At 31.2% G+C, this 25,265-nt stretch overlaps 1 protein-coding gene across 2 annotated transcripts in view; it reads right to left on the bottom strand.

Annotated features, from left to right (window-relative positions):
• The window catches only part of CngB (Cyclic nucleotide-gated ion channel subunit B), a 103,845-nt gene extending 79,284 nt beyond the window's left edge, over nt 1–24,561 (bottom strand). Inside the window, exon 1 of one of the 2 annotated variants that reach the window (XM_087160875.1) lies at nt 24,437–24,561. In XM_087160875.1, coding sequence (XP_087017001.1) covers nt 24,437–24,478 — 42 coding nt within the window. In that variant the 5' untranslated portion in view covers nt 24,479–24,561. Of the gene's footprint in view, nt 1–2,823; nt 2,955–24,436 lie in introns of those variants that run through there. The other variant, XM_087160876.1, reaches the window with a different exon arrangement.
• Nucleotides 24,562–25,265: the final 704 nt, after the last annotated feature.

Raw genomic sequence — 25,265 nt, 5'->3', positions numbered from 1 at the left:
AAAATCGGGAGACAAATTGATGAAAGCATAAATATTTACAGAGCCAGGAATCAGAGTTGATGATAGCAAAGAATATACAAAATCGGTAATCAGAATCAGGAAGAAATTACAAACTTTGCGAAGCCTTAGTGGCGTAATCTAGTGTGAAGTATTCAAGATTATTAAATTGTAATTTATAGAGATGCATATTTAAAGTCAGAGAAGAGTTCAGTTTTAGTCCTAAAGTGAAATTATTCCGGAGTAGTCTCCCTCATAATTGTTTGCAGCAGTTGAAATACATCTCGGTTTTTTAAGAGTTCTTTGATAATTGATGCAAGTCTATGGGCTTGACCTATCGTTCATGATGGGATTGTATCAGGAGTTGCACGAAGGCCTCTCCCGGGGGGACGGTTGCTGCAACCTGGTAATATGTAGACCAGGGCTGAAAGCCCATATATATAAAGACGGAAAAGAGTAAAAACTGGTAACAAATAAATTTCATTTTTGAAATTTTTTTCGGGAATAATAAAAATCTATAACTACCAATTGTTTTTAACGGATACAATTTTTATATTGAATTGCTTCTTCGCCTAGAAAATAATAATTTCAGTGAACTGTTTAATGCTAAGAGTAGATTAACTCTTCCCGAATATCTATTATATATAATTCTCTTACGTGGCTCCCAAATTTTGGCTGTATTTCTTTTCCACCGGTGGCAACGTTTGCTTTGTTTTGAAAACACCAAAGCATTCTGCCTTTTAATGATGTGTTTCTGATCTAATATATATGATTCTCTTACGTGGCTCCCAAATTTTGGCTGAAGTACTTTGTACAACTAAATAAGATTCTTTTCACAACAGTTAAATATTTACTTTATTTTCTTAATTCATAGAGAAAACAGTCGGCAAAGAATTGTGTTAGGTTAAAAAACATTTCGCTAAAAAAATAACGAATTCTAAAAGAAATAAAAATAAGCAACTTAAAAAATAAAAATGCTGTTGCCAGCCGAAGAATTTTTTGAAAGTTAACTTAGCAACATAAATCAAAATGCCGTAGAAGCGCAACTAGATCAAAATTAGCGCTTGACGTAACAAATCCTTCAATTCTAAAAGTGTTGTATCGCCAAATGTCCAAATTAACAATTGTGTTCTTAAAGAAATTCTATAAAAAGTTTTAAATAAAAAACCTACTTCTACAACTGCTTCTTGAAGAACTTGGCTCATTGATTAAAAATATTGTTTTAATTTTACAGTACTAACTTTACTTCTACTTTCATTATTGCTATGACCCTCTTTCATTACATTTTACAACTTCATGTTAAATTTGAGAACTTTAAGTTGTTTTGTGGTTGAATATTGACATTTAGAAATGTGTATATAAAAAAATAATATTTAGAGGTTAAGAGTTGCCTCAGAAAAATTTGAATTGTTGACATTGAACTTAACAATGGAAACAATCGTTTTTGTGAAAAATTGAACTGTATTGTTGACATCAAAACTAAAAATATTGTGTTTCAACTTAACAATACTACCTTAATTTATATTTTAGAATTGCCTCGGAGAAATTTGAATTGTTAGCAATGACTTAAACAAAAAGTTTTACTTAAACTGACAAATACTATATTATAATTTTAACTTTTTCTATGACTATACTCATTTTCTTACTCTTTTCTTTGTTTTTTTTTTACATTTCATTTTTTGAGATAAAATAAAAAACTTATAGTTGTTCTGCTTCTGAACACTGATGAAAACACAAAATGATGGGCTTCATCAACAATCAAAAATATATACATTTATTTTACAAATTCCATATTATTAAGGTGGCGCCCTTCAGAGAATTAAAAATACAAAATTATCTTCATCAAAGCCAATGCTTTACATCCGGCGTTCAGTGGCAGACTACTATTTCATATTGTTTTACAACACATGCCTTTAGCCCTCTGTTGGGAAAGATACTACATTTCTGTTTTTGATGCTATACTCTAAGGCAGTGATTCCCAAAGTGTGGTACGGAAACAATTTAGCGGGGGTGCGCGTTGTTATGCGAAATATTTTGCAACAAATGAAAATTTAATTTTTTTTTGTTTAAAAACAAAGCTAGCCATGAAAATTTATGATTACGTATTTTTCTATTGGATATTTTTTTGCAGAGTTAACAGTTAATAATTAGTGGTGTCAACAGCCAGTTGTGATTTTTAACTTTTATGCAATTTTTTTATTGTCGAAAATTCATTCATTTTTTTTATTAGTGGTACTCAGCGTTACGAAAAATTTAGATAGGGTACACAAAAGTCATAAGTTTGGGAAACACTGCTCTAAGGTTATATGCTTACTGTTTTAAGTATTATTTTCAAGCTAGACAAGTGCAAAAAAAAATATTTATAAACATAAATGTTCTTCATAAACTTGTGCTTTCGGACAAAAAATAAATTAAAACAAAAAATAATATTCTTTTTTTTTTAAAAAAATTGTTGCTTTTGTATAAGAGTCAATTTCAGATTTTAAGTCCCCACGCTCGAAGTAGGTAAGATCAAGTTCTATTATGAAAGCGTTATCACTTAGGTATTTTATTTTATTGACTTCTGAAAATTAAGAACAGATTTAGAAAATGCTAAGTTCCATTAAATGTCATTTTGTACACTTTTCTTTTCTTTCATAAAATATATCTCCTTAATCAAAAGAAGGAAATCAAAATTTTATTTCCTAATGCTTCCCCATTAATGTAAGCACCACATAAAGCTTAAAGTCAACAAAAAGACAATAATTCTCTGTGTTTGACTATTGATTAATTACCTGCATTTTACCTTGTTTGCATAGAGACATTGTGAATAGATTAAATGCTCACCTTTTATGTTCGAGCCGGAATAGGAAACAGATATGTGGGTATTTTGTGTTCCTGGATGTTCCAGATAAAAGTGGGTTGACAAAGTGGGTGGGATCAAATGTTGAATGATAATGGTCAATTGAGCTACCGCGTGCAACATAACGGAGTTTTGCCAACCTGTTAGACCTCCCCCCGGTGTGAGCCGTTACCTTAGCAACGTATCTTCGCAATCGATTTCTAAATAGTAACTGTCCACGCGATATTGCGTCATACGACTTGTTGCTGGATTTTTTCAACCGGGTGTTTGAATGTCGTTATTGTGAGGATGTGGGTATATATATATTAGAATGTTTTAAGAATAAAATATCCTGTTTTGACCTTTTTTTTTTTTAGAAATCAAAAACGGTATTTAAATTTAAAAGAAATACTCAACTCGGAAGGAGAGAAAATAAGTCTTTAATCATACCTGTCAACTTGAATGGTCGTTGGAAGAGATTTTGCACTGTGGTCGTAAGACAATTGGGAACAGTTTGGAAGAATTCAATTATCGAAGAACTAACTTATTTAGATAAGCTGATAAGCTTAATTAACAATAAAAAAAAAGATCTTATTTGCATATTGTTTTGAATAATTGACTCGTTGTGGTAGTTAAATTCGTTTTTTTTAAACTTTAAGATTTAATACGCCAAAAAGCTAATGTTGCTAACATTGAGAAAATTATTTCTCAGCGGCGGTGCAGAATGGCAGCTACATACCTGCCAACTTTTACGCATTTGGCATAAAATTTTATTTTTATATTTAAAGTGGTAGTAAATATATACTATTTTTTCTTTTATAAATTAAATTTTTGAATGATTTTCGTCACCACTATTCTTAAAAAAATTAAGCATATATATTAATATGTGTTGCTATCTTGGTAAGCAGTTTAATCTTTTTCAAATGCAACGTTTTATTTTGCTTAAAATTGAAATTTTTATTCCATTTTAATACCACTGGGAAAAATCATAATGGAAGGGGTTAAAAGTTGGCAGGTATGCAGCTATGCTTTAACACATTGTTGACCGAGAACGTCATGCAAGACGTCATTCGATCACCGATTGTAACTGACGTGGAATTATATATTCAAATTGTGGTTAACGTTAATATAACGTTTGCATTCGAAACATTTGTATTTCTAACTGCACATACTATGTTCCAATTTATACACATTTTGAGTACAATTTTATTTTTAAATTTAAAGTATTAGTAAAATGTATACTTCTTATTTATTTCTTGATTTATAATTTCAATTTAAAATGGTTTTGATTTATAGTACACTTAAATAAACTAAAACCGCATCAGAATGCTTAAGTGTATGAGAATTCATAGATAGTGTTTATGAACGCAAATTTTGAGTTTGACGAAGACGACGCATTAGAGGCAGCGAATTTGATTTGGCTTTCAACTTAATGTAAGACAAAGAGGAAAAGAATGATCGACACTCAGTAAGCGCGTTGTTTCGATGAGTGCGATTCCTCAATGAAGTCATTTAATCGAATCAGAAGCACGGAGAGTTGTTGGCCGGTTCGGGCCAGACACAAGCCGAAGTAGCAGAAGCTACTGGAATGTCACAAAGTGCGATTTCCAGGATCTCTAAACGTTTTCTGGAGACTGAATATGCAGGCCGAAGATCAGGGCAAGTGCGTAGACGTGCAGCAATGCCCAATGAAGACCGTTATTTAACGCTACCGGCTCGGTGGCACCGAAATATGAATGCCACTCTTCTTCAACAACACCTTCGCATAGCTATTTTTTTAAATTTCCAATGAGCTGCATTATCGTTCTTGCCGATGAGCAGGCCTAGTGCGTTCTCCAGAGGTGGTATCCACTCTTTCAGGACCACCACAATGGGTGAGATACCGCTGGTCATGTTAATTTGGACGTCTAGTTTCTGCCACACTCGATGGCAGCACCGAGACTCTATTTGGATGCTAAAGTGTACTAGGAATTTAATTTTGCCGGAAATGCCAAGAGCCAATAAGGCACTACAGGGATCTTTTACATGCCGCATAATCATACGACATGGCCGCTGAGGATTTTCTGCATCTCGAAAATCCGGTGTCTGGGCCGGGGATCGAACACGCAGACTTGGGCTCAGAAGGCCGACGACAAACCAACTGCGCCACCCACCCACGCTATAGCTATTGCTATAGCGTGGCTATTTTCGCATAGCTATCGGCACCACAGTTTCGACAAAACTGTCTGAAACCGCCTTCACGCTGTATGTCTGCATGCTCGCCGACCAATGGTGTATGTCACTTTAAAAGCAAATTACCATCGCGCCAGCTGGGAGTAGCCAACAGATCATTTGAACTGAAGGAGAATTGAAAGCCGCAATATTCTCTGAAAGCTGCAATATTCTTTTCCTTGACGAGTCCCGTTTTTCTCTTCATCCTGATAATAGGCGTATTTTCATTTGGAGGGAACGTGGCACTAGAAACCATCCTGAATTCGAGCACGAAGTGTAAGATTTGGAAAAGGGGGGGGATCTCTCTCTCATTCGATATGGAGCTCTGACCAGTAGCCGATAAAAGGATTAACACGTTCACGCCGGGAAAAGTGAAAATACTGGTACGGGAAAGGAGAAAATACTGGTAGAAGAACTATTTCGATATTAGATAATATTCGGGAGGAGTTAATCTATTCTCAACAATATCAATTCACTGTAAGGAAATTTATCACGGCGAAGGAGCAATTCAATATAAAAATTGCATCCGTTGAAAACGATTGGTAGTTATGGATTTTTATTATTCCCTGAAAAAAACTAAAAAATGAAATTTATTGTTGTCAGTCTTTACTCCAGTGCGCTGCCAAGATGAGACAATCTAGCGTGACCCACCGGTGGGTCACCCTGGCGTGAACGTGTTAAGATACTGAGACCTACTGTAGTTCCTTATGCGGGAGCAATTGAAGATGATTTTATGCTAATCGACAGCAATTGCAGGCCACATCGTGCTAACTAGGTGAATGATTTCCTTTCGGAGGAAGGAATTATATGAATGGATTGGCCAGTGTGCTCTCCGGACATGAACCCGATTGAGCATGTTTGGGACTTTCTAGGCAGACGAACTAGTCGTCTTCCACACCAAGAACTGGAAAGAGCTCTTCTGGAAGAGTGGGACAGAATACCCAGCCCCTCATTAATAACTTCATTGAATCTATGCTTCAAAGGTGTTCAACGTTGCTGGCCATCCGGGGAAGACCTACCCCCTTATAAAAATAATTTTCTTTTCAGGAAACACTTTTTTTATTTGTTTTTCTCAAATACCCAAATTGTGTTTCTTTTCCTTTTGCACCCAAATGCGTTTTAAAATGCATTTTCTTCTGACAAACAATTTTCATATTTATCTCATGTAGCGTACTACCTCCGTCGATAATGTATCAATCAATCAAACAATTCTCCAGGTGCAAGATCAACTCACAACCTCAATATCCTTTAATTGTTTTGAGCAGTGTATTTCAAACTGAAATTAATTATTTTAAAAACAAAAATGTGCAACTGAAAATATATCTATATTAAAAAATAACGTGAATTTGTAAGGTACAGAAATAATACACAGATTGATTAGTGTATTTTTCAATCATAAAATAAGTTGCCTCAACAAATTATGTCGAAGGTGAAGATTTCCACTTCTTATTCAAAGGTAAAAAAAGCTATAATTTACTTTCGTAAATAATTGGATAAGATGACTTGGCAGAGGTAGCAAGAATTTTAATTTTTTCTTACATTTGATCTCTACTGACTGAATCTTTTCCTCCTTTACCTTATCTTTCTCTCAAAATAATGGTAATAAATTATTGGTTTTGGAAACTTAGACGCAATAAAAAAAGACGCTCCCTTTTTTTGGCCGTTTGGAAGGACATGGATTTTTTAGAAATCTAATTAAATAAAAACGATTGAACAGTTCTATTTTTGGAATAGAACGTAGGTGATTATGAGTTTTTTTCCTTGAAAGAGAGAAAGTAATTTAATCATTTTTTGCACACACTACCTCATTACTGAAATTTTCCCCATATTTTTCGAGAAATTTTATTTAAAACATCACTTTTACTTGTTCGAAAAAGTAATAATGATAATAATAATTAGTTTATAGGTTAATGAAATTTAGAACGTTTTTGTAAGTAAGGTTATGAGAAGCCGAATATTAGTTATCAAAATACTAGTTTTAGTAAAGTAGATTTAAATAAAAAGTGATTTGTTGCGATTTTATTTTGTGACAGGTCTTTAAAGGCCAATCCTGCTATATTAATGTTTTCTGTTTACTTTTGCCAAATAATGTACTTTTATCTCCCCAGCAGACAAGAAAACTCATAAATAAAACATTTGTACAAATTTGCCTTTCTAGAAGACTTTTTAAGAGGTACCAACACATATTTGCGTTTAATGAAGCAGAAAAACACGAAAACCTTTCATGGGCAAGATGACTGTAAATTATGATCCCTCAATCAGTTTGGAAATTTTTTTGTCAGCACTGTGAAACCTCGAATGATGTATCTGAACTTTGATTCATGTTTCATTTGACCGGCCATCTCTGGGATTCGAGCCTCGGTTGTCTGGCTGAGTGTTCTACCCCTCATATTACTCAGCTTAACTTGTTTCTACAGAGTTTAAGTGCAAAAATTATGCCCCCGATTTTACTAGGAAGTGATTATACGTTGCAACTTGCTTAAACCGGCTAAAACCAGTCGGTTGTTAATAAAAAAATGTTTTCTTAATATCTATTTCCAGTGTTTATAGCAGTTTCTTTTAATTTTCAGTTCAATGAAAGCCACAATTAAGCTCATTTCATTCCCCATCAGCTTTACACCAAAAAGAAATTAATAACTGGACTAGATTCAGATCCAAGGCTGTGAATTCAACTATCTGACCTATCATCTAGTTAAAGATTATTTATGATAAGAAATGATGATAAGAAATAATGATAAGAACACTTTTTCCGTCTTTTATTAAATATTTTTTTTTAAAAGAGTAGGCTTTTATTGGTTAATACGTTCACAATTGTCCTTATATAAGTTTGTTTATTAAGTCCGGGAATATCGTGGAGAGATGCTGCATCATTTAGGATTCCATAACCGAGAAAAATTAGGAACGCCTGATCTCGGGAATAAGGATAGGTATTTAGGTGATATTCATTTTCATTTACAGTTGAAAGTCATGCTCATTGAAGCAACGACTTTTCATAACATCTTATGTGAAATTTAACAAGTCCGAGGAGGAAATTCTATTCACATGATAATGACGGTCATTGTAATAAATGATCACTAGTAGAAACTCCAAGTCTTCCACAAACACAAGACCGTGAAGTGGTTAGGCTTGAAAGTCCAATAACAACGAAATGTGATGACTAAACTCTTGAACTCAGACATTGCCTTCTATATCAGAAAGGTTTCAACACTGATTTTAATAAGTAGTATATGCAATTAATATAAAAATTAACCCCATACCTGCTAACTGTTCCGGATTTTCTGGAAGATTTTGTTTTCATATTTAAAGTGGTAGTAAATATATACTATTTTTTCCTTTATAAACTTAATTTTTAAATGATTTTGATCACCACTATTCTTACAAAAATTAAGCACATATATAAATATGCCTTACTATCATGGTTGTCAACTTAAGTTTTCTCAAATACAACGTATTTGCTTGCTTAAAATTGAAGTTTTAATTCCATTTTAATACCACTGGGAAAAATGATAATGGTAGGGTTTAAAAGTTGGCAGGTATGTAACCCAGTTTTAAGTATGAATCTAACTTATGTCTTAAAACTACCTGACAGATATTTATCTTATTTCAATATTCATATATTTCATGGATTATTATATGGTGAATAGCTAAGGAGTAAGATAAACCAACCATATTAAAAAATTAAACAGACCTGAAAACATGTATTTGCTACCATTTTCTTGTGTTTACTGTATTTTATATTTAATGTCTATTGTTTAAACTGGTTTTCTTGAACAGCGGTCTGATCGGACTACCATTAAGAAACCACGTGTAGGTGATTCAGTTACTGGAGGCGATGCCTCGGACTATTGTTTGAGGGCCCGTTTAGTGACACGAGAGTGAAACAATCCAAAAAGTACAATTTATAAGATTACGCCGGGAAATCTGTTGATGAGCAAAGTTTGTGAAGACATTGAAATACACCCTTTCTCGTGTTCCAATTTAACACGTTGAACGCCATGGGGGTCACCGGGGACCGGCGAAGCCAAGATTACTAGAAACATATAATTCGAGAAAATTTTAATTTTTTTAATATTATTATCGTTACTGAAATGGTTTGAAGAAATTATTGCAATATAGAGCATACAAAAATAGTTTTATTTATATACACAGAGATACCAACTTGTTCAGACAGCGAATAAATATTTGCAAGTGGTAGTTTATTAATTGTGATTCTTGGTTAAATAAATTCAATTTAGTACATTTTTATCCACCACTATTTCTATGCAATTCGTAGGCTTATATCATTCACCACTTTTTTTATATATGTCATGCACAGCCACCCCATAGACTTCTAAACTCAAACTGTTTTTTTTTTTTTTTTAAATTTCTGTAATATTGCATGATGTATGGGATATGGGCCTTCTGCGCGGCCCAGGTGCCCAATTTTTTTAATTAAAGTAAAGTAAATATATATCATGCTAAACCTTTTAAAAAGCTAGCAACTCTGTCTAATATTTGCAAATTTAGTTTGTAGTTATTTACCGTTTGGCCAGACGTCCAAGGCATGTAAAATTAGCTTGGCATTCAACATGTTAATGCCGTGCCGATTCAAAGGTGCAAATAGTTCATCTGCTACTCTATATGTTCTTGACGTAGCCTCCTAGAATTCTTGTTCATTCTCTATAATGAAAGAACTTCATTTCATGCCCCCAAACAAAGAGATCTTGCACCCAGGACCAAAAGGACATTCCACATAAGGATAAACGTGATACTTTTGAGGCTAGGAAAATTCTCACATGAAGCAATGTATCGATGTAAGAAAGATCTATAAGGAAACATTTAAATGTGTTTGCACTTATAGGATCAATAATTTGTTTTTGAACCTCTGTGGCTCAGGGGATAGAGCATTCGTCTTCCAATGAGGTGAACCGGTTTCGAATCCCATCGAGGCTGGTCAGTACGAATTCCGCACTCGGCACGCAACGACCACAGTGCTGAGGTAAAATATCCTCAAGGGTGTTCGGATCATGAATTAGAGCCCCCTTGCAATCAGGACAACTGTGGGAGGTTTTAGTGATTTTCCGCTCCTTGTAACGCAAATGCGGGTTAGTTCCATCAAAAAGTCTTCCGCGAAGGCAAATTTTTCCCAATACTTGATCTAGGAGTTCCCTTGTCTTGGGTGGCCTGTTCAACGACGGTTATAAAATAAAATAATTTGTTTTTATAATCGATTTTCAAACATTATTTTTCGGACAATTAGTATTGAGTCTATAATTCCAAATGTTTCTATAAGCATAAATCAAAGAAAACATTTACTTAAGAAAATAGTTGACTCAGTTTAATTTTTGACTTCCATTTGGACAGGGGATGCAGGGGGCAATTTTAGCTCAAGATTTCTTAAAAAGATTCAAAAGTTTCAGTCTGCCAATTGACACTCAGCTTGATTGCAAAAGCATTTCTCAATCACCAAGAAATTGTGTGTTGAAAAGTGTAAAAGCTAGAGATATGTAGCATGCCAAAATTATAGAAACACTTCAATACTTTAAGTCTTTTTTTTAACAGCAAATAATTTGGAACATTTTGCATGGCAGAATTGTTGGCACAAATTTAAGTATCATGCTTGAAACAATTAGAAATGGTGTCATTTTTAACCATATAACATTTGCATTAACCAAAGTAGTGTATGAGGTTTAGAGCTTCTTTCCTTTTTTTTAATACCATATTTAATACCGAATGTGAGAAGTGGTAAAAACTCAATTCAGTTTTAATTTATTTAATTTTCCAATCATAACTACGACCACGACATTAATTGTAAATTATTTATGTTTAAAATCAAAAAATCGTTTGTAATCGCATTTAATAGCAAATAAAAAATAAATTAGAGCTATGCTAGAAAAGGTTTCTAATTTTAATCTCTTTAAACCCCTTCTCTGTTCGTTCTCTACTTTCGACGTTTTTGTGCCTGTATGCTCGGCGTCGCATACCATGTGACGAAGAGAAAAATTGCACCAATGAAATTGATTTCGTCGCTACTCTCTTTTAAATCCTTACGTCTCTTTTTAAATCCCACGAATATTTTTGTATTTCTGAATATTACTAAGAGATGGCGCAAGTTGTCCCACTTTCTTCACAATTTTCGCATTGAAATTATCTGCCTTGAATAGAAATCAAAATCATTTTCTGCTATTTTGCTTTCATTAGCGTTACCGTTGCATGCCAAAATAGAGATTGAGCATGCCAAAATTGTTGTTGTTGTTGTTAATTTACGTCGCACTAGAGCTGCACAATGGGTTATTGGCGACGGTCTGGGAAACATCCCGGTGGATGATCTGAAGACACGCCATCACAATTTTGATCCTCAGCTGAGGGGATGGCACCCCCGCTTCGAGCATGCCAAAATAGAGATGTATTTAGAGAGTGAGTCCGAGAATTGTAAACATATTATCTCTCAGTTGGAAGATGATAGTTTTGATTTATCAAGCGAAAATTATTTTCCAATATATTTTTGACCTAGTTTCAATAATTATTTTATGCAAATATTTGACTTAACCACCTTAAAGCAATAGACATAGCTGCCAATTCTTCCGGTTTTCCCGGAAGATTTTAATTTCGTATTTAAAGTGGTACCGAAACTCATGTCATGCCATTAGACTTTTTGAATTATAATAATAATTATAAATGAGTTTGGCCACCACTACATATAAATAATTACAACGAATATATAAAAGCATACTTAAACTACATTCGATGGCGCACTTTAAACATAGTAAAAATATAAATATATTTTGGAGTAAGATTGTTTTTCTTTGATTGTTTTACTACCACTTGAAAAATTCATTCTCAGAAAGAGTAAAAGTTGACAGGTATGCAATAGAGTTTATAAACATGTTATCACATGGTAATTTTTTTAAATAAGACTTCGGTGCATTACAGGGAAAACTGGATATCAGTGGATAGAACAAATCATATTTCACTACCAATATGTCAAGAAAAAAACTTAGCTAAGGAAATATTTTCCATTTTCGAATCTAGGATAGAACGCATATTAATTTTCAGCAATAAAAAATGCTTTTTTTTTGGGATTAAAAGGTATAAAGGGATTAAAAGGTTTTCGGATAAATCGCATGATTTATTCCTACGTTAAAGAAGAGTTTTTGTAGCTTTATTAATCAACATCAACTCACAAAAAAACATTTAATTAAATTTTATCAGTTAATTATAAATCAATCTTAATAAAAACTATTTTACGTTTGAGAATTTGAGGATTATTTTTTTAATTTTTTATTTCAAATAAAAATTGTATCTGAAATTCTCGAACTCCTTAAATGAATAGTTAAGAAGACGAAAAAAAATCTTCCTCGTTATCGATTAACGTTAATTTTCTCTCTGAGATGCCTTACCTAATTAAAAATCCAATTAATCATTGCGAAATAAGAGTAATTCAGCATCTTGATTAAAACGTTAATTATAGTTATTAAATAAATTTTACTCGTCCTTAAAGACTTTTATCTTGATATAAAATCTGAGTTATTGAAGTAATCTTTCTTTTTTTCTTCCTTAAAAAAAAGAAAAGGTAATTAGATTAATGATCACCGGTGATTATATTTTATTTGAGAAACATGAAATTTAAGATCGGAACAAAATAAAAGTTTTTAAGTTCCTTAAATATATTTAATTGATTTGCAAAATAGCTTTAGAAATAAATAAAAAGCTTTGAAAAATTGAAAGAAATTAAAATAATAGAATGTATATCGGCTCTAATCAAAATAATATTTTTGATTTACTTCTTTTCCTTAAAATATTTTAAAGACAATTTTAATTTTGCTTGCAAAATATTTGAAGAAATGTTTTAAACTAGAATCGTGTAATTCTATAAATACGATTAGGATATTTTAATGTTTTTTTCCGATATGAAGTAAAAAAATAACAAACACAAAAAATATAAAAAAAAGTTTTATTTGGAAATTAGGAAAAAAACAAATTTTATAGTCACATTATCTCCATTTTAGTGGGAGATTTTACTTTTAAAGAGTAATAAAATGTGCTCATTAAAGTTTTATCTTCGTTTTACAAAATTGATTAATAAGGATTTTAATCACCATTATTCATAAATAATTAAATAAATATAAAAATGTCCTAACCTAATTTCTCTAAAAAAATATTACCTATGAGTTCGCATAGTAAAATATTTCAGGATACAATTATAAAAATCTATTGTTATATAGCTACCACTGCAAATGTTTTTTTACAAGAAATAAAGAAAATATTTATTTCGTAGTTATGAACTCCGTGTTTAATACCTTTCAGTGCGACTTAAATAATTCGAATGATTTTATTCGAATAAAATTCAAATCAAAGCATAGTCATTCCTTTTAATTCTTTTCAGATGTAAACTGAAAAAAGAATATGCTAAAAAGATCTGAATTTAATTTTTCAAAATAAAATTTTGAATTTTATTAGTTTCCAGTTTTAGCATTTTTTTGTCACCCGTTGCAATCTTGTACAATAATTTACGTATGAAATGAAATTTGAATTTTTCGTTTAAACCTTTTCATTCTGTGAAAATCAATATACTATTTGAATTAATCTATAAGCACTAAATCATTTAAAATACACAATACGGTATTTTGATAAAATTTTCAAAATTATGTGTTCCAGTTCTAGTCGATTAACCCCTTGGGGACGGGTGATTCAGAAAAGCATTCGTACAAGATCAAAATCAGGATGTAATTAAATAAAAAGCGGTAACTTAAATGTAGTTGTTGCTAATTTGACAGACTTACTTTGCTTTTACTTTCATTATTGTTTGTTTAATCATATATATAATCAATGTTAATTCAAAGTATAACTAAATAGTTTTATTTTGAACAAAGTAATGGTGAATTGAATAAATCAATTAATTATAACTCCGTCCACAAATAAACTACTAAAGAAATACTTTCATTACCAGTTTTATCTTGTTACCCTGGTTGATACAGTTTTATGCTGCCATGTATTTGTGACAGAGATGCCAACTTGCTCCGGACAGCAAATATATTTTTTAAAGTGGTAGTTTATCAATTGTAATTCCTGGTTTAATGAATTCAATTTAGTAGATTTTTATCCACCACTATTTCTAAATAATTCGTAGGCTTATATTATTCACCACGTTATAGTAATAACAGAGATGCCAACTTGCTCCGGACGGCGAATAAATATTTTCGAGTGGTAGTTTATTAATTGTGATTCTTGGTTTAAAAAGTTCAATTTATTAGGCTTTTATCCACCACTATTTCTAAATAATTTAAAAGATTATATAATTCGCCACTTTGTTACTGTCAAGTTATGCTAAACCTTTTAAAAAGCAAACAAAATTAGTCAAATATTTGCAAATTTTAGTTGTAGCTATTTACTGTTTTTTAAATTATTTTGGCATGTCCGGAGCAGTTGGCATCTCTGTAATAATGTCAATATGCGATTTCGTAATCATACGATTTTACGACGCTCCCCCTTCCCTCCTCCTCCTCTCATCGAGATGAAAGAACAGATAGCCTTATCAGGCTAGGTACTCTGGAAAAATTTATTAGTTGCAGTAATAATGTCATGCTGTACCTTTTAAAAAGCTAGCAAATATAGTCAAATATTTGCAAAATTTACTTCGAGTTACTTACCGTTATTTAAATTATTTTGGCGTCTCCGGAGCAGTTGGCATCTCTATTGTGACAGTCGGCGAGAAAGGGTTGATTATTAAGTTACTGTAATAAGTATTATTATAAATTTGTGTCCACCACTCCACTTAATTTTTTTCAAATAAACATATCTAACAATGAAATTACTTTTTTGTTCCATATTAAACTCTCCATTACCTCAGTCAACGCCTCCTGTAACTTAAAGCCTCTACACGGTTTTTTGTAGGTAGTCCGTTAAGACCAAAATGAAGGTAAACCAATCAGTGAAAGAACCATTTAATATGAAATCTATTAAAATTAGAAAGTGGTAGCAAATGTTTGTCTAAAAATTTGTTTAATTAATGAATATTTTTGGTTTGTTTTATTTACTTGTCAACCACTACAGATTCAATTCTCAAATATATATCATAAATTTTTCCCAATTACTCTTATAAAAGAATTTGGGTTCATGCGCACAAGTGGTTCACTTTTTAAATAGTCTGCGCAGACTACTTATAAGAAACCGTGTGGAGGCTTTCTGATGCAGGAGTTGATGCCTCAGTCCATATATGTGGACATTTTCCTCTTATCTCCTAAAAACGCGCTAAATAAAAGATTATAGCTTTACCTTGACTGAAACATTCGTGGACGTTTAAGCTTTCTGAGGATTCCAATAAATGCAGAACATACAATTTCTTGGGCAGATTTTCAATTTTAGTAGCGATTTTCGAGTAGAATATTTCATAGCTTCACTAAAAACTTAAAATTTTTACATGTTATTTATTATAGATTTTTTGCATAACTGCTTATTGTTGATACAGGATTTGAATAAAATAATGGACATAGTTCAATACTAACTCAATGTAAACAATCTCTCTTTTAGCAGTAAATTGTTGAAGATTTCTCTTAAAAAAGTCGATGGCACAATTTGAAAGATTCCTGAAACTTTTAGAAATATTGTCCTTTTCATATTTTGAATCGATAAAATGAGCGTAGGAAAATTAGAGCTTATTTTCTTTTCCAATACCCCTATAACTGAAAATGTGTTCTGATATAAATATTACAATCTGTTAGAATTATTCCAAAATTGCTGGCATTAAGGCTAGATATAAGTTTTTACCTTCCTCTCTTCATTTTGGTTGATCCCAATATTACATGGGTTAAAATGACACCATTTCTAAAAGCTTCAATCGTGATCCTTTATACTGTGCCAAGAGTTTTGTCTTGTAAAATCTTCCAAAATATTTACTGCTAAAAGAAAGAATCTTTACTTAGATTTAGTACAGAAGTGCTTCCATATTTTAGTACAATCTCTGCATATTAGAGCCGCGATGGCTTAGGGGATAGAGCGTTCGCCTTCCAATGAGATGAACTGGGTTCGAATCCCAGCAATATCTGGTCGATACGAATTCCGCAACCGGCTTGCACACACCACAGTGCTGACTTGAAATATCCTCAGTGGCAGACGGATCATGGGTTAGAGTCCCTTTGCCATCAGGCTAGCCGGGGTAGGTTCTTGTGGTCTTCCTCGCCATGTAACGCAAATGCGGGTTAGTTGCATCAAAAAGTCCTCTACGAAGGCAAATTTCTCCTTTATACTTGTTCCAGAAGTTCCCTTGTCTTCTGGATTGGGTTCAAAATTACAAGGCATTGAGTTGAACATTAGCAGTCGCTAACTCAAAAATTTGGGTCGGCTGTTCAACGACGGTTATGAAATATAAAAAAAATCTCTGCATTTTAGGAGAAATATACAAGTATTTTTCCAAGGTTCGTACGCATCTGCAAAATTTTAAAATGTGTGATCAATATTTAGATGAAAATTGTATATCATTATGTTTGTAACTTTTAGAGTATTCTAATTCTTTGCATTGGAATGATCCTATCTGATACCATAAATTATGTGCCACTCTGAATGTTAAAATTTTTACACTTTAATACTTATAAAACTAAACATACCAACACTATACCTATACCTATAATCCAACTATACCTATACACTATACCTATACCAACACTATACCTATAATCTATACCTATTTCTACCATAGCCGGTCAAATGACCGGACTTTATGTTTCGTGATAGATTGTATGAAATGTGGATGTTAGGAAGGAAATAAGCTAAAAAAACTTCACCATAATTAAACAAAATTGTATATTGCCAATTTTTATGTTTTACAAACACAAAGAATAAGGATTTTTAATTCATTACTCAACGCATCTTTCACATGTACTGGGTGTTTCCATTGTACATTTTCCGCCAGCATATTTCTTCTAATTACTATTATTTCTACAATTCCTATAATTATAAGAATATATTAGAATTATAATTCTTATAATTATTCTTATAGTTAATGTTATTTCTTCTAAGAACTTGTGCTGTCTTTATTGTTTCGACATTTTTCTGGGTAAAAACTGACAGTTAGTCAGAAATTATGCAAAGCTATCAAAATAAAATATAAGCTACTTACTGAAACATTTAGTTTCTGTCACTTTTTTTACACAAAAATGACAATCTAAAATTTTAAGTACTTTCTTGAAATTTCAATTCACAGTTATTCTAATTGAACTCACTACGCAACAGTCTTTGCAGAAATGTGCAACTAATCGAATGCAATACGCTGAATACGCATTACATCGTAATTTCTGTTCCGATAACCATAAAAAGCAATAAATAGTTCTCTCGGTCAAAAAACAGGTTGTGGTAGAAATAGGTATACGACATGTATTATTCGAAACAAACAAAATACAAAAAATAATAATAGAATATTAACTATACATAGTTGTTAGAAAAAGTCAAGAAGTCAAATGTGCAAAAACGATAAGATGATAAGTGCATTTTTGACGTAAAAGTTCTTAACCCGCTTTGTTGTGAATTTATGTATTGAAATGATACAAAAAGTTGTTTCATAGAAGAAGTGGTAAAATATATTATCGAAATTAATTGGTTTTTCTACTGTCAGGGTATTCAAAAAGTCTTTGATAGATTAAAGAGTACTTACTCATACTCATATGTGTTGGTTATCTTAGCATCAGCCCCGCTAGGGGCTCCAACTAATTCATCTGAGTGGAAATAAATAATAAATCGCCGAAGCGCAACTGAGAGGTGAAAGTTAGGGTTCAGTATCTTTTACTGAGAGAAAATTAAAATGAAGTAGTGAGATTGAACAAACAAGTTTGAGAGAGAGAGAAGAGGTTTTGTGGCAGACTGCCTCGCCTCCCTTCGAGGTATTACCCCGAGCTTCACAGGTGCACAGTAGCCACATAGCCCCAGGGAAAAGGGGAAATACATAATAAATGCGCAAAATTATTTACAAGTATTTACAGCTATTTACAAAATTTACGGGACAAAACTCCGTCGGATAGGAAAAAGGCGGTTGCCGGGCTATATTTTATGTTGTCTTTGATGAGCTCAAAATCAAAATTTTTGAAGTAATTGCACGTATGACAAGAGAGTGCATCTCTGAAGAAACTTGCACATAGTTCAGCTATGTGCTCATCTATTTTGTTGATTTTTAACTCTCGTCTTAGATCTTTCATTCTCATGGATCTGGGGGCTCCTGTGATATATCTGAGGAATTTATTTTGAGTGATCTCCAGTTTCTTTTTTTGACTAACAGTGGTTGTGCTCCATGCAGGGGCTGCGTAGCTGATGATCGGTCGAATACATTGGAGGTTAAAGAGTACTTGCTCCTTATAAATTTAGATCTAATCAGAAATAACTAAATCATTGTGGTAACTGAGAATCTTTTAATTCACCCAGATAAATGAAAATGCTGAAAAAAGTTTCCTACCACAATGAATGTCTTTGAAAAAAGGAATTGTCCTAAATATATGTCGTTAACCGGTTACGGTCATTTGACCGGTTATGATATGTTTAGTATTAATCGGTCTCCATGTGTTACAGTGCAAACAGCAGGGCTTGTCTGATAAAATGTCAGTGGTTGCTTTTTTTTTTCAATTGTATAAAAGCCTCGAACGGAAAGATTAAATACCTGTAACTGACAATATTTAGATCCTTTTTACTCAATTGTGAGTTTTTTTTCTGCAATGGAAGTTAATACAGAGTTGTCATCTGCTCCGGACACGCCATAATAATTTTAATAACGGTAGACAACTACAATCAAAAATTTTTTCAGATTTGCTTAATTTTGTTTACTTTTCAAACGGTAATGCTTAACTTGAACGAACCAAGTGGCGAATAATTTAATACACCGAATTATTTTCGAAACAGTGGTAGATAAAAATCTAATAAATTGAATTTATTTAACCAAGAACTGCATATTAATAGACTACCACCCGAAAATGTTTTATAATCGACCGGAGTTTACACTACACATATTTTTTACCTTCTTCCCAAGGCTTACAAGCCTTGATGCTAATTATAGAATTATTATATTTACCCAGCTCATGATAATTCTCCATTTTGATAAATATATAAAAGATAATTCTTTAAAAAAAGTTGGTAAATTGACTTGAGGCAAGAGAATGATATTTTATATGTATGAACCTTAGTTGAGTTTGAAATTTTGTTGAAATGCAATTTTTTAAAAATTGTATTTAAAAAAAAATTTCAGTTAAAAAATATAATAAATAAGTTCTCTAGCAAATGCCAAGTTAACCTGAAATGTTTAAATACGCAGCAGACAGTACCTTTTGATGTAGTCCGTTGTATTAACGTTCCATAATGTTGGGTTTACAAATACTATTGCTCCGTAGCCTTGTAATTTTGAACTCAATCCAGAAGACAAGGGAACTCCTGGATCAAGTATTGGGAGAAAATAGCCTTCATGGAGGACTTTTTGATGGAACTAACCAGCATTCCTGCAGAGATGCTTGCTCCGGACAACAAATATATATTTTAAAGTGGTGTGATCAATTGTGATTCCTGGTTTAATAAAATCAATTTAGTAGATTTTTAGTAGACTATTTCTAAATAATTGGTTGGCTTACCCAATTCACCACTTTATAGTACTTATGTCATGCTATACCTTTTAAAAAGTACACAAAAATAGTAAAATGCTCGAAAAATTTACTTCGTAGTTATTTACCGTTTCCCCCCCCCCCCCCCGTTATTTTGGCGTGTCCGGAGCAGTTAGCATCTCTGTTTTTGTTGCATGGATAGGAAGGCCACGAAAACTTTCCACAGCCAGTCTGACAGCAAGGGAAGTCTAACCCATTATCCGTCTACCACTGAGGATATTTTATATTAGCACCGTGGTCGTACGAGCAGGGTGAGGAATTCGTAAAGACCAAACATCGCTGGTATTCGTACCCGTTGACTATATGCATAGCTATGTCATTATCATATCTCTTCGAGTCATGTCAGAACCGATAAATCAGTGAGAACCCACCAGGGCTTGTACTGTGTTACCAAAACAATTCTAAGAATATAGAGATTTTAGATTAGGATGAAAGCTAAATAAAGAAATCTTTAACTACTTTATTAGAATATTAACATTTCTTTTTAAATTTTTCTAAGGACTGTGCGAACCCTTTTAATAACTTCATTCCAGCCTTTCGGATTGATCAATATCAGTATTCTAGTAAACGCTATACAAATTTGTGGATGAAATTTTTCTTTTCTGCCGAAAAACTCATGCTGTAAGGTAACATTTTTACAGAGACCATACTGTGTAAAATTCCGGTCTATTTGCGCAGACTAGTTTTTCGTTGGTGTGCAGTTTATTTCCTCTTTTTATTGCAACGACATTGCGAATAGATGAGAATTGATTACATTCCAGGACAGAGCGTACAATTATAGTGGTAAATAAATATTTGTAATAAAATCTATTTCATGTTCTTAAAAGTAAACACGAAACATTCTTAATCATTAAACTAATTCAGTAATTCACACACATATAAATACGGACATATATAAGAACATTACTCTTAAAAAAGAAATCAATAAAAGAACAAATATATTTTTAAAAAAGTAAAAAGGTTTGATTTTTAAAAGTAGCGAGTAAAAAGTTTAAGCACAAGTGCAAAACAAAAAAATTAGTGATTTTAAAAGACATTTCGAAGAAATCAAAAATTCAATGTGACCTTAAATTTCATTAAAAATGTTGGAACAAAATAAACATCATACTTAGTTTACCGTACTGATTAGCTTGATTTTTTTAAATATTGAAGTAGGCTAATGAAAAATGAATGTTGTGTAAGTTAAAAGAAATTAACTATACCATCTTGCTTAAGATATGAGCTATTTCTTCAGGATTCCACACGTTATCAAGTAAAATTGTAATCTGATTTAATGGAACTGAAATCACTAATATTACTACTGAATATGGGTATCATAACTGCGGGAACATTAACTTTTGTCTCTTCTTTAATTATCAAAATTAGTACTTTTCTAATGAAGTTTTGAATTTTATCCAGTTAAAAGATGGTTTTTTTCCCGTTCCAAACTTAGCATGCATTGCTCATTTTTAATTGACGATTCTTAGAACAAAATCTTTTAATCTCTTTCAGTATATCCGTTTCAATTACTCACAGAATTCTGGATTTCGCTGTTTTTCGAAAGTTAAAAATGTCAAGCAAAAAGTAATTTTATCGTCTTGGAAATCTAAACATTTTCTTGCAAGAAAAGCTTAACCTTTTAAAAGTATTAAAATAAAATATGCTTTTTGAATTTTTCAGAAGCTACATACATTATCATTTTATATATATGTTACGGTGAATGAGCGAAATCGGTGGTTGCTGACTTTCACCGGTGAATGTTGACAATCACATAGTCGCTTTGGTGAATGTCCGAAATATTTATTACATTCGACTTGATATGAATTTATTCGTGGATATAATTACATTTATTCGATATTTTAATATTTACTGATGATAGATCAGAAGAAACATCAGTGTTTGGAGTATCGGGCCATACATTTACATTTGACCGGTATACCCTACACTGATGTTTTTTTTAAGGTTCAGTGCCACTTCTAATCTATCGTCAGTAAGTATTAAAATATCAAATAAATATAATAATATCAACGAATAAATTAATATAAAATTGAATATAACAAATATTTCGGACATTCACCAAAGCGACTATGTGATTGTTGACATTCACCGGTGAGAGTCGACATTCTCCAGATTTCGGTCATTCACCGTAACATATACATATCATTATATATATACATATCATTATATATACATATCATTATATATAGACATATCTTCATAGATTTCATTAGTTAATCATGTAAGCTGTCTATCAAGTACGTAATTTATCAAGTATTTTGTTAATTAGGAAATTTAATCAAATAATTTATTAATAAAGAAATTTAATTACGGAATTTATTAAATAGGAAATTTAATCAAGCAATTTAATCAAGTAAATCTCAGAGCTTACATCTCTGAGATTTACTTGAACGATGCTCATGTCCTTTCACACTGTTTATTAAGGTTACGCAGTTCAGAAAAGCTTACATAACGTTTTTTAAATTTTTATGATAATGTGTGACACATTTTTCAAAGGCCCTGAACTATCGGCTGAATAACATACGGAAATGATTGATAACAAAATTATTGACTTGGAGGTTAAATGTATGGGCAAATTAACATCTCATAGTTTTCCTTCCATATCTCTTAATTATAGATAGACGTCGTAAAAAATCTCTTTATTTTAGTTTATTTCGAAGAGAAAGATCCATTGTTACTGTCGAGCAAGGATGTTATTTTTAACAAAGCATTTATATGCAATTTTATTAATCCTTTCCCACAAGATGGGGCGATATCCCGTTGATTTTTCTTTTCCACGCGTTAGTGGATACATTCACAAACAGGATGGTGCAGTTAGTTTTTTCAGAGACGATGCTGTTTTGAAAAACGTTTAATGAAAATAATAATTTTTGTGAAAGTTTGGATAGCTTTATCGACTAAAAGCATTGATAACTCAGGAAAGTATTGGGTCACAGAACGCTTGTCATAGTAGTGAACTTTAATATTCAGTAAAGATATTAATAAAGTGCTGTTGCTTAACCAAGAGTTTCAGTGCAAAAAAAAAAAAAAAAAAAAAAAAAAAAAGAACGCCAAACACTGAATTATTCTCTATATGTGACAATGCATAATTTCTGAAAGGCAACAATGCCCTATGAAAACGAGGGCGTGTCCATAACTAGCAGATATATACGGAAAATAGTTTGTTAACATCCCCATTTCTAATGCATTTTTAAAACATCTCTCTTTTTCAAAATATTAGACAGGTAACTCAAGTGTCTTATTCTTAATTCTTACAAGTTATGAAACTGAATATACTATCAACCAAAATTTTATAACTATATAAAATTTAATATCTTGTGATATAAATATTTTGTTGTAATCAAACAGTTGCATGCAAACCTGCTGCCACGTTTTTCATAAAAGCACTTTTTCCATGGGAAGAATAAAAGATTCTGGCAGGTTAGCGGTTGAAACTAATATAAAAATTCCGAACAATGGTGACATTATCTTTTATAAATATTTATTTAGATGTAGAATTGATTAAAATAATTTTAAATTGCATTTATAAATCCTAGAATTAATTTAAAAAAAAAATAAACATTTTGTTTCAACTTAAAACTTAAACATAGAATTTGGCATAAAATCCACAAAATTCGGTAGCGATTAATCATAATTTAAAATCATATTTTATTATCCCACCTGGGAAAATATAATAAAGAAATAACATTTTTGTCCTGAAATTACTTTTAGAAGGGCATTTGCATTTATAAATACCAGAATTAATAAGAAAAACAAACATTTCGCTCTAATTTTGAATATAAAATAGAATTTTACATAAAACCCATAAAATTAGGCAGCTATTCAGCAAATTAATTAATAATTTTTCATTAATATAAAATTACCCTTTCCTACCTGGGGAGCTATATTACAGAAATATCACTTTTATCATGCAATTATTTTTGGAAAGTAAAAATTTTGTTTTAATTATAAATTTAAAAATAGAAATTTACATAAAATTTGGCAGTTATTCAGCGTAATTTCAAATTATTTTCCATTAATATCAAATAATATTATTTATTTTTATTAATTTAACATTATATGATATTAATATTATATAATATTAATATTAACATTATATTATATAACATTATATATATTAATTATAGATTAATATAAAATAACTACCTGGGGTATTCAATTTATGAAATAATTCTTTTTCTTGAAATTCCTTTTGGGCCGACATTTGAGTTTATAAATCCAAGAATTAATAAGAAAAACAAACATTTTGCTCTAACTTTGAATATAAAAATAGAATTTTACATAAAATTTGGCAGCTATTAAGCATAATTTAAAATTATTTCTTATTAATATAAAACAACATTATCCTACGTGGCGAATTATGCTTACGAAATAAAATTTTTGCTTTGAAATTACTTTTAGGATATTTGAAGAATACAAGAATTAATAGGAAAAATTAACCTTTTGCCTAACTTTGAATAAAAAAACAGAATTTTTCATAAAACTCATATAATTTGGCAACTATTTATCATAATTTAAGATTATTTTTTATTAAACTAAAATAACATTATCTTACCTGGGAAATTACTTTTAAGAAATAACATTTTTACATTGAAATTACTTTTGGGCGGACATATATCACATTCCTAATCATCGCCAACGTTATGATCAAGTAATAATATGAAAATAAAACCTTTATTACAACCGTGCTATTTGCGCAATTTATTTATTCCTCACCTTCAACACGATGCTGAAGTTATCACCCGCATAATATGCAAATGAACAAATATTTAGATATTCCCATAACATATGTATCTATCCTTACCTTTTGACTGAGATCGGTAAATTGCTCCGAGAGAATCCCCATCCTTGATAGAAAAACGATCTGTCAAATGTTTTCACATCGATTCGAAAAATGTGGCAAAATCGTGGGAATTCAATCATAAGAATGTCCTCAGAATTTAAAAAAAAAAATCATTTAGAAATGTGATGAATTGTCATAGTTGGTGCTGCCATCTCTTGTGAATGATCATAAAAGACCTTGATAGCAAATTTTACGGTTGTTGATATGACAATAACTAATAAACTAAGAACATAAAATGCTCTAAGTTTTTAGAAAGCTTGCAAGCTGATATCTTCCGTATTAAACAGGAGGATAATTTGGATATTTAAAATTACAGTAAATTTCACGATTTATCACTTTATATTTTGATTTAGATGATTTAATTTCCATTGATTTAGACCACGATTAATTATAAGTAATTAAATCAAATATACGAAACCTGATAATTACACTGTGAAATTTTTAAGTATCTTCAAAATGTATGTGCGTATATATTTCACTTTATCTATTCGGGAATCAATCATGTCTTTTTAAAAACTGTTATTTACTTTTATATTTTTTTGAAAAGTTTCTTATTTGTTGTTGTTAGGAAAAAATATTCGTCCACGACTAGATAAGAATGATTTATATATATATATATATATATATATATATATATATATATATATATATATATATATATATATATATATATATATATATATATATATATATATATATATATATATATATATATATATATATATATATATATATATATATATATATATATATATATATATATATATATATATATATATATATATATATA

Source organism: Parasteatoda tepidariorum, chromosome 4 (assembly GCF_982258835.1).
Source record: "Parasteatoda tepidariorum strain Cologne lab strain chromosome 4, Ptep-v5.0, whole genome shotgun sequence".
NCBI classification, from domain to species: domain Eukaryota; kingdom Metazoa; phylum Arthropoda; class Arachnida; order Araneae; family Theridiidae; genus Parasteatoda; species Parasteatoda tepidariorum.
Note: the sequence above shows the minus strand (reverse complement) of the source record. Positions and strands in the feature narration are given on the sequence as shown.